Below are 11,689 nucleotides of genomic sequence, written 5' to 3' on the forward strand. Positions count from 1 at the left end.
AATACAACATGAATTGTGAACACATCAGTCATCTCATTATCCATAAATATCAATATAACTTCTATATTGCATCCCGATAAAGAATTTTACCATTTAATATGAATTATGTAATGTTTCTCTAATTATGGTAGTTTTATTATTAGAAGAATATCATATCAAGGTGTCTTAGTTTATCAAACTAATCATTAGCTATAGTGTCTGGAAACTATGGTTCAAGTTTTGGAAAATAACACTGATTTCAGTGGGGACCAGAAGTTTAAGGAAGGGTATCTTTTTTTGTCTAATCTGGTAAATGTTGCACATCCACCAACTTGTGCAACCTTCTTTACTCCACACTGCACATAGAATCTCGCTTCTGCATTTCTTGCCCATAAATGTATCAGTTGGTGCTCAATTTAGCAATATCATGCATCAAAATCCATTTTACCATAAATCTTTCCTTTTAATGCTTTTAAAGAAGCTATGCAATTGTTTATGATAGATGGGTATTTGCAAAGTAGGCAAATGTAAATTTCACTGCACCTCGAGATCTGGGACCTGAAATTGCTGCAGTGTATTAAAATAAAATTAATCCCTCTAAAATCTTCCCTCTGTACAAGTAATACCTGTACAATTGTAAGGAAAACAATTAAAAATTATGAATAAATAATTTTTTTAAGGAAATGCATAAACGGTCAAACTTGCATGTGTTGTTTTTTACAGGATGCCTTGTGTAAAGTAATTAATAATGATTAAAATGAAATAATGTTCTTGAGAAACACAAATCTATTATTCCACCGAGATCAGAAATTAACCATGTAATGCCCTAAAAAATACAAAATCCCAGACCCTACAAACGACTGCATGTGTCCATGACCGCACAGTTGGAAGAAGACATCATTTCTTGTCATTGAGTTAACCAAACTGTCTTGTATACCAGTTTATTCTAGAGACAAATATGAGGCCATCTCTCCGGCTTGGTTGAAATTAAGTCATGCAACAGGACAATGATCTGAAAAAAGTAATAAAACAGTCAAGGTTTAGGGAATGGCCTAGTCAAGCTCCAGACCTCAACCTATTTGGAATGATGTGGCGGAAACTTAAGAGAGTTGTACATATGCGAATACCCAAAAATCTTAATGAATTGGACTAAGATCTGGGGAATTTGTGGTTAAGTCAACACCTTGAACTTGATGTATGCCCATTGTAGGCCCTTTTGGTGGTGGTCAGCACGGGCACCTTAATTGGTCTGTGGCTGCACAGGCCTTTACTTAAACTGTTATGCACTGTGTGTTCTGACATAGCCAGCATGTAACCTTTTCAGCAATTTAAACTACAGTAGCTCTTCTATGGGATAGTACTTCACAGGCCAGTCCTTGCTCACCACATGTATCAATAAGCCCTGGCTGCTCATGGGACATTGCCCAAACATTCCACAAGAGCTGCAGTTTTGGAGTTGTCCTGAACCAAAATTGCCATCCATGAGATAGTTCCAAGGCGAATGCCACTGCTGACCAAAAAGAACACAAGGGTTAATTTTTTTGATTATCGGCAAGATTTTTTCAGAATTTCAGAATTTTCTGAGGACTGATTAAAACACTAAAGTTTAACTATTTGGAAGGTATGTTGGCCATTAAAACTAACACAACATTTTATAAAAGAACATCATACCAACAGTCAAACAGCAGTCATGCTCTATTTAAAAGTTTTGGCTGCCTCCTATACAGTAGCTGCTCCTGCATAACCACTGCATCCACCCTCACAAATGCAACAAGTAATTGGAAAAAATAAAAATTCCTTTAACAAAACCTTAAACAGAAGATAGAGAAAATTTCAAAAACCAAGCGAACATGCAAGTATGTTAAGTACACCAGGTATGAATACATCTCACTTCTCTTATCTATTATATTTATAACTAGAAAATATATCATTATATATCTCTATACAAGTAATCAAAATATTAGACGCTAACACATCCTTCCCGCCGCAGGCCATTTCACGTAGTACAACATCTGTCACGATTCCTTAATCGGTGTCTGTATGTGCGTGGCATAACTGCAGGAGGCGAGTTGGCGGTTCAATAATGGTCTTTATTAATAAGGCAAAACACAACATAAAACAAAACCTAAGCTCTTTACTTTAGAGCACTTTGTGACGCTTTAGATCTTTAATAAAAACCAACACTGACATAAATCTTATAACAAACAACAACAACAAATTTATAATAAACTTAATTGGCTTACCTCAGTTCAGGTGAATCCTTACGTCACCTGACCGAGGTGCAGTCTGGGACACGAAGTCCAACCTAAACAAAACTACAAACAGAAAAGAACAAACCAGACGCTTTGGCGCCCTCTAGGGGTTAACCATTACAACATTACCCATTAACAGTAAACAAATAAACTTTATTTCACACATTAATAAAACAAATAGATAAAGATAACATCACATGAAATACTTAAAAAATTTAAACCTGAAGTAAACACGTAAAAACCATTATTTAACATCTAATGAACAGAGATCGTGAAATCTAACCTCTTTACTAATAGCATCACAGGAAAGAGGATGATTTTACCGCAATTTCCACCTCTTACTTGTTGCCTTTATATACAGTGCATATACACTGGGATTGTTACCTTTATATACAGTGCCTTGCAAAAGTATTTATACCTCTTGAACTGTTCCACATTTTGTCACATTACAACTACAAGCGTAAATGTATTTTATTGGGATTTTTTTAAATCTGATTTTCTGTCTCAGGAGCTTTTATGCCAGACCTGCAATGTCTGAAAGTGGGCAGATAATTGCTTGGGTGAAACACTTGGTCTTTATGGTCAAATTAAACATTTATCTGCATGTACTCTACATAAATAACCCATCTGTCATGGTAAGTGCTTACTTCAGGGGTTTTTAATGTTCAATCTGCACAGAGCTGATTTTGCAAGAGATTATTATTTAATCATTTCTGTCTTTTAAGATAAAGGATGGGTTCAACAATTAGAGACTAAACTGACTGCTGTTTGGGTGGAATGAAGGCCTGTATGAACTACGTAAATGCAGCTTTGTGGATATGACAGAAGAATTCTGACCACTGCTGACAATCCTGTCTGGAGGTCGTTGTTAGGAACTCCTTTCAGAATTACACAGCAAATCTTTAACAACTACCAATGCACATATGACAGTGAACTGTGTTTATCTGTGGGGTCACATAAATTTTCAGTTTAAATAGGACAACAGCATTGTATCCAGCTGCAGATTCAGGAAAGATGCAGTAGGCAGTGCTATAATACCACCCATAACAGTGACAAAACCTCGCACATACTGTTTGTTTTAAACAAAGGTAAATGAGAATGGGAGTATTTCACTGTCTTGAACAAAGAGCACTGATTTGTAGTTTGTCAGACATGTTCCAGCGACCTTTCAAGAGGAGGTAATACAAACATGTTTAATAGTTTTTGTTGGGCTATTTTAGTCATGAAAACAATCTTTGGTTGCATCGCAGATTTAAAAAAAAGAGCCTTTTGAAGCAGTTATTTTCACACAAAGAATCTGTCATGTCAAAGAAGGTTTATATTAAAAGGAGGGATGCACCAATATCACTTTTTGTCAAACTAAGTACAAGCATTAATAAATATTTGGGTACCTGCAGATTCCGAGTATCAAGACCAGTACATGTCCATTTCCTAAAGCACAGCATGAACAAGACTTTTCGGAGTGACCCACTTTTGAGGCACATCATCCAACAGCCTGCTATATTTCTAGTGTGTTAAACTGCTTTTGTAATTTTCTGTGGAGGAACAGCCTAATCAGTCTACTGTGTAGTTAAACTGAGAGGCAGTGGGTTAATACAGCTGCTAGTCCAAATGTCAAAAATGAAGCTAAGCGCCGAAGGGACCTGCAACAGGCTATTGTTGTGCTTCTTCACAAAGTCAAGGTTTTTTTGAAGCACGTATTTATTTATTTATTTTTTATTTATTGGGGTAAGGAAAATGTAGGCTTCATTGATTTCTTGATTACTGGAAAAAACACACATTGTTACATAATCTGATAATTATAATAGACTAAATATTTTTTTTTTTTACATAATTATTATTGGGCAGAAAAATCACCTCATCCCCCTTTGTGAGGTCTTTGGAGTCCTTCAGTACCATGACAACTGCTCATGAATAACAACAGCATTACAATGTTATTGCTGAAGACACAACATACTGTAAACTACAAAAAAATATTTTAGATTTAAAGGAGTATAATTCTTGTTATAATTGCCACCTCTGTTAACATTTGAAAGGCTAGGATAAATATTTTTAGGAAACGCCACCAACGTGACATGAGTTTCATTTTGTGCACGTACACATATACAGTAAATGCGTTTTACTTCTGATGCAGTTTCTTTTTCCAAGCTGACGTTTATAACCCATTTGTGTTTATCAAACTTAATAAATAGTTTTATTAAGTTTTATTAAGTTCACTTAACTTTTATCACTGCTGAAATCCACCAAAAGATGCACTGCTTAACAAGTTTATCAGGACAGACATACTAGCATGAGAGTTGACCACAAGGTGTCATAAAATTTCACTGTTTCTAAAATGGTGTATGGCTCTACGCATGCGTTAAAACTTAAGTAAACACTGTATGCGAGCTTCCTGCATGGGAGGTTCTTCTGCACGAGCATTGTATATAAATCCCCAAACAGATTTAAACCAGTTTGTTACAGATGTATAACAAATGTGTTACATTTATCCAGTGTAGATTGGGCACAGATGTGAAAACATGACACAGTTATAAGTTACATCTTTGCATGAAGGTATGCGTTTCTTTTTTCTTCTGAAAGGCTCCTGATGGGCAGAAAGATCACTACAGCAAAAGATGGCATTGAGGTGAGTCTCCACATTCTCTGTGGTGTGTGTGGTGTTTTAAAGCAACTCTGCATTTAAATCTGACATATGCATACTGTATGTAAAGAGAGAGAGAGAAAGAAAGAGAGAGACAGACTCTCATACTCAGATCGGGGAATGAAATACCACAATGTGTTGAATAGTAATAGGGTAAACAGTTGCTATGGGACTTCCTTTATCCTTTAACATGAATTTGGTTCTTTACAATGTTTCTTTCTTATGTTGTGCTGAAGCAATAAAAAAAACATATAAACCTGTATTTAGTAATGAACAGATATACAGTACCAGCCAAAGTTTGCAAACACCTTCCAATGCACGTTTAATTCTTTTTATTTCTCTATTTTGTAAATTGTAGAACAATACTGAATACATTAAAACTATGAAGTACCACATATGGAATGTGAAGAGAAACTAACAATGCATTGTTACTTTAAGACATGAAAGCCAGTACATCCAAACCATTGCTAAAACTTTGGATGTAGAGTATCTTCTTGTGCAGATGCAAAAACCATCAAATGTCATGAGGAACCTGGTGCTCATGAGGACTGTTCTCCAAAGCATACATTCATTCTCACTAATTAACTGCACCACAGATTAGAGCCTACATGAATAATTTACAAAAACACTTCTCGACCTCAACTGTTCAAAGGATCCATCTGATCCGCTCCGCCCTTGCTGTGGATTTGATGGTTTTCGCATCTGCACTTGAAGATACTCTACATTCAAAGTTCTAGCAATGGTTTGGATGTACAAACCATTCATATCTTAAAAGAATGATTAACTGTTGTTTCCCTTTATGTATATGATTATATATGTGTTATATAATTTTGGCACAACTTGTCATAGGTTTTACGCCGGATGCCCTTCCCCACACCGGATGCAACCCTCCCATTTTATCTAGGCTTGAGACCAGCACTGTATGCAGTGGCTGGAGTTTGGGCATTGGGTGGGACTTAAACTCAGGCTTTTTGCATGGCAGTTAAGAAACCAACCACTAAGCCACCAATGCCCTTGCCTTTAGCATTATTCTGCAGGGTAAAATAGAAAGAAATTAGAAGGTGTGACCAAACTTGTGACTGGTAGTGTACATGGCAGCATAGATTTTCCTATGGCATTACTTATTTAAATTTTACTTAAGTTAGTTTGTAACTTTGTACAAATACAATAACTATACGTAACCTTGGCGGAACCATGGAGCTTATCATGTTACAGATATTACAGTTACAGATATGTTTTACAGCATTTTGCTCAACAGACATTATTTCAAGTGTACTGAGATGCCACTAGATGGCTGAATTGAGTGTTTTGCTTCAAGTTATTTCCAGTTCACTTTAAGTAGAGTGTGTAGCAGCAGTCATTATCAGATAGCAGCTTTACCAAAATTTGGATGTATGCGTACATTCTAACGAACAATCCAGAGGTGACAGTGGGAAAGAAAATCTCCCTCCGATGACAAGAGGAAGAAACCAAGCCCAAAACAGAACCCATCCTCATTTGTAGAGATTATAAATTAATTAATCAATTATTTCGTATTCAAAATACATTTTTAGATAGTGTGTGGTTAGGGCCTATTTAGTATAAGTACATTATAAATGAATTCACTCATCAACATAGAAAAGTCTTTTTAGATTACAGCAGCATTTTTCTCTTTAAAGTCCCCAGTTGCACATCAGAAGAAACTGCAGTCATGCACAGATTCAGGCTTTCAATTTCTGGCACACCTCTTCAGCTAATCTCCTTACCATTGCGGAGAAAACATCTTACATCCTACTGTACTTTACTGGAGTTTGCACTACTTACTGTACTATATACAATGCACAGTACGGATAGTTGCACTGTGTATAGTGTCTCGCTTTTTACATACTTACTGATTCTGTATAGTGTCTTGTCTGTAAAAATGTAGAGTGTTTTATGTTGATCTGAACTTAGAGAGCCACAACGACCAGAAACGAATTCGTTGTGTGTGTCAACATATTTGGCGAATAAAACCCAATTTTAATTCGAAATCTGATTAAACACTTAAGGATTTGGCTCAGGTGTACTACGAGTAGCACAAACAAGACTGGCAATGAGTTATACTATAATCCTTTTTCAGGCAGTAATAACTGAAATCGGTTTGTTGTACTGAGGTTGTTCTTCTCATGTAGGCAATGGATCTGCTGCATGCTATGGGTCCTGACACTGTGGTCATCACCAGCTCAGACCTGCTCTCTCCTTTGGGGGATCAGTATCTAGTGGCCCTTGGGAGCAAAAACACAGGTGTGTGAACTATTTATTGTCTAAGCATTTGTCAGGAAGTTATTTAAAAATATATAGTATTATAGTAGTATATTATAATTTCATGTGACTAGATTTAACAAGCTGCAAGAGAGGATTAACAAAAACAAGCTGGTTAATGTTGTGAAAACTAAAAGCGCTGAACTGTTGCTTAGTTTGCTGAAATACTTTGCTTGGGTTGCCATTAGATTGTAGCCTGGGAGTCTGAAACTGCTGATTTTGTGCTGCAGTTTTTATGAGTCTTAGTGAGATGGTGCTTTTTGCCTCTCCCCTCCTTAATTGTGCTTCCCTGTTTCATTTCATTTTATGGATTACTGCCCCGCCCGTCAATCTGAGGGTAGTAATCATTAACAGTAGTGTTTGCCAAATGAAGAACTGTCTGTTACTGATGACCTGTTTAATAACGTATTTTCCCCAGAGCAATAACTGTCTTATATGGGTTCATGTTTGGTTTCAATTAAGCAATGACAGACAAGTCAATCTGCAGCAAACCTTTACAAATACAAGAAAGTCTGTAGTACAGAGGGAGGAATAGATGAAAGTGAAGGGGCAGTTCTTCTCAGAAGCAAAATTCTAAAATGTCAGTTATTTATGATGTAAAAATATCAATCCTTTTAGGAGGAAAATAACTAACGTACAGTACAATAATCTGGTTGCATAAGTGTGCACTCCCCAAAATATTAGTTAAGGCACCTTTAGATTGTATTATAGTTTTAAGTCTTCTTGGGCAAGAGTCGAGCCTTTTCGCTAATTTTAACTTGGCAATTATTTTTTTATAATGGCCAAAGAAGTTCAAACGTTGTCTCTTCAGGCCATATTATTCCATACGGCTCATTCCCAGACATATGAAGAATTCAGGAAACAGTTGAGACATAAAGAGAGCAATCAGTATATACCAGAATTTGCTGCAATTAATATTTAACACGAGGTGATGTTTACTTAATTTTTATCGGCTACGCCAAGACAACACAGACACATAGAACCTGATAAAGGCTCCATATGCCCTACAGTTAATGCCATCTGTTATATATTTACATTATTTAAGAGGTGTGTGTGTTTAGGCAGTTTTAGTAAACATTGGCATATGTTTGGACTACACACAACCACATGGAACCTAATAAAGGGGTTCCGTTTGCCCTACGGTGACATCTGTTTTTATTCTAAACAGGCTACAGTTTCTACTCTGCTGCTGTAACTTCAATATAATTAGCAAAAATAATCTATGACTATTGTTGCTGCACAATTAATCGCATAAAAATCTAAATCACAATCAAAAGAATGCAATTTATTATATCCACATAATCGGGAATTTATATAGAGTTTGTCAATAATTTAAATATTTGTTTATTTATTATTAAATAATTTGATGTGATAAATAAATATTGGCAAACACTCTCTTAATAAGATCATCTGTCCAATTATGTGGTGTTAGCTTAGATAAATACATTACGTTCAAATACAAAAGGGTACATTTAATAGTTACTGTACATATCGCAGTTCAAGTTAAAAAGATAAATGTGTGCAGAAAGTGAGAAAGCAAGGAAAATAAAATAAATACATTTTAAGACCCCTATCCTTATCCCTAACAAATATTCTTTAAGTCCAGAGTAATTAAGCTATTAATTACCTCAGACCTACACTGGACTGGCGATCTGTTTGCTGTCATGCTACTGCAGTGGACACGCCACCACCCTAATGATCTCAAAGTATGATTCAATTTAATACATGTTCTTCTTACTATAACTGATTAGTAATAGTCATAGATGCACTTCGTTCAGAAATAATAATAGGAACTGATGAGGTTACTGAGATGTTGCGACTAATTCTGGTAATTATGTTTCCTTTTTTCATTTCCTTGGTTAGAAACTTTACCTGGAAGTCTGATAAATGGTATTGTTGATGAAAGAAATGTTCAAAAAAAAACCCAACACTATCTTAATAGTCTAGTGGCATGCTTTTTTTTAAATGATGCATGGTATGATAATGAATGGTCAGTGTTTAGATAATTAACATATTTTGAAAGATTAAACTACTCTCGAACCTTATAGCACATGGCAAAAGGAATAATGTGGGGTAAATCACCACAAGTCTTAAATGTTGGGCTTTAAAAAGGAAGCACAAATGGTGAGTAAATCTAGAAGCTCATGTCACTGCATGTAGTCAGTTGATATGACCGTCTGGCCAAGGGGAAATTTGGGCAGCTGTGTTACTAGATAATTTTATTTATTTATTCGGGGGATTTTTTTTTTTCCTTTTCAGTCTGACATATTCAGCTTCATGGTAAAGAAGATTAAATAGTCTAAAAATAAAGTGTTATTTACATTTCCTATCTCTTTGGGCATATTTATACTAGCAGTGTAGCGTAGCAGTGTAGCAAAGCATAAAAGGAGTGTCTTATGTGCTAATGTTAGTCACAGTCATTCAGTCATTCATTCCTACAACACCACAGCATTAACCGTTGTTAACCAGAAAACATGTTATAAATACTGTGGAGGAAACAACAGTAGAGAAAGACGTTTTAGTTCCTCTAAAACCAAATGAGTGTAAAAAAAAAACTGCTACAGTATGTGACATGTTTGTTACTGATACACAGCTCAGCAACACTCAGTGACACTCAATTCCCCTGCTATCTTTTTACTTTCACTGTAACATGCTAAACTGTTAAGAAATGGGTTCAAGTTTAATTCTGTAGAATAACAGGCACATATACTCTTTATTTACTTTCTTAGAAACAGCTGCACATTTGTACACTTACCCAGTCAGCCAATGGTGAAGCAGCACATCACAAAGTCAAGTGTAATGTGATGCAAGTCAAAAACTTCAGTTCTGTGGAACCTCTAGAGACTTTTGTGTGTGAAAGTCCTAGATCAGTAGTTCCTGACATACTGAAACCAGCCCATCTGGTTATCATGGTTGGATAACAACAAGAATCAAAAGTTAACAGCCAGTGTATTTGTATATTTGTATTTTACAGTAGGCAAAGTCTAATGTCACATGTAATGTGTGTCCAGACTTTCAGGAGACTCTCTAAGCCACCAGTTCATTACTAATGGATCTTTAAAAGATGAGGACAGAAGCGACATTGTAGACAGCAGAGAGCTTTAGAAACACTTCATTTGGGTCTCTCTAGCTCCACTTTAGCTGCAAACATCTGCATAACATTGCCTTTTGTGGTGTTTTAACAGAAAGCCTGTGAGAAGACGGTTTCTGTGATGCAGCATGTTATTAAGAGGACTATTATTTACGCCAAGAGTAAGACCAAAATCTCATAACACCGTACTCCTATAATACTGTAATTAAACAGCTCTGAGTGTATAACAGAAACAGAGAATTATGGGAGGAAACTTTTACCAAGTTCTGGCATTGACTGAAGGGATTTTCTCCTTTTCTCCCTCAGATGCAGCTGGTCCTGACCAGAGACCGAGTCCTGCACAACTGGAACTGAGAATGGTACAAAGTAAAGCAGACATTGAGGATCCAGCCATAACGGTTAATGCTGTGGTGTTGTAGGAATGAATGACTGAACGACTGTGACTAACACACACACGTAAAATGACAAGCCACACAGTTAATGACCAGATACTAACTAAAGCCATGTTGGCGTCTGTGTTTGACTTCAGTAACAGTACTGATAAGGATAGAACTGTGTCGCATTGTGAGTAAAAGGAAGTACTGATGTATGGAAGCAAATCAGTTTCATTAATAATTCACACCAGACACAATGCACACATGCAAATCTCAGTTCACATGTGTGAAACCTATCACACGCATCACATTACTAGCACAGAAGTATCATATATTTGATGACAGTCAGGCTTACCAATTGGAATACAACATGAATTGTGAATAATGTGCCTGAACACATCACAGTCACTATTCATGAATACCATTATAACTTATATATTGTATCCCGGTGATTAATTTTACCATTCGATATGAATTATGTAATGTTTCTCTAATGATGGTATTTTAATTATTTGAAAAATATCATATTAAGGGTCTTAGTTTATCAAACTGATCATCAGCCATAGTGTCTGGAAACTTTTTGTCTTATCTGGTAAATGTTGCACACATCCACCGACATGCACATCCAACTTGTGCAACCTTCTTTACTCCACACTGCACATAGAATCTCGCTTCTCTGAGTTCTTGCCCATAAATTTGGCAGTTGGTCCACAATTTAGTAATGCTGTATAATCCACTTTACCATAAATCTTTCCTTTTAATGCTTTTAAAGACGTTCTGCATTTGTTGATGCCAGATGGGAGACAAGTCAAATGTAAATTTCATTGTACCCGGGACCTGAAAATGCTGCAATGTATTAAAATGAAATTAAAATCTTGCCATGTACAGTACCTTTAAAGTAATATCTGTAAGATTTTCAATATAACAGTAATACTTATGAATAAACCTTTTTTTAAAGAAATACATAAGCTGTCATTTTTTTGAGACTTTTAAGATGACTTGTGTAGAGGAAATCAAGATGATTAAAATAAGATAATGTTCTTGAGAAAAGCAAGTCTGTTATTCCTATGAG

The 11,689-nt window shown here is 35.9% G+C and overlaps 1 protein-coding gene across 3 annotated transcripts; it reads left to right on the top strand.

Moving 5' to 3' along the window:
• Window positions 1-4,514: 4,514 nt before the first annotated feature.
• On the top strand, window positions 4,515-11,415 carry LOC128524149 (pyridoxal kinase-like). 3 transcript variants are annotated; one of them, XR_008360495.1, is made up of 4 exons: window positions 4,515-4,857; window positions 7,023-7,134; window positions 10,338-10,404; window positions 10,550-11,415. XR_008360495.1 is itself a non-coding variant. In XM_053496537.1 (3 exons), the coding sequence occupies exons 1-3, from the start codon at window positions 4,819-4,821 to the stop codon at window positions 10,660-10,662; spliced, it is 264 nt and encodes an 87-aa protein (XP_053352512.1). In that variant the 5' UTR covers window positions 4,515-4,818; the 3' UTR covers window positions 10,663-11,415. The 3 variants fall into 3 exon arrangements, 1 of the variants encoding a protein (XP_053352512.1); XR_008360496.1 differs by lacking the exon at window positions 7,023-7,134; XM_053496537.1 differs by lacking the exon at window positions 10,338-10,404.
• The last annotated feature ends 274 nt before the right edge of the window (window positions 11,416-11,689 follow it).

Source organism: Clarias gariepinus, chromosome 5 (genome assembly GCF_024256425.1).
Source record: "Clarias gariepinus isolate MV-2021 ecotype Netherlands chromosome 5, CGAR_prim_01v2, whole genome shotgun sequence".
Taxonomy (NCBI): domain Eukaryota; kingdom Metazoa; phylum Chordata; class Actinopteri; order Siluriformes; family Clariidae; genus Clarias; species Clarias gariepinus.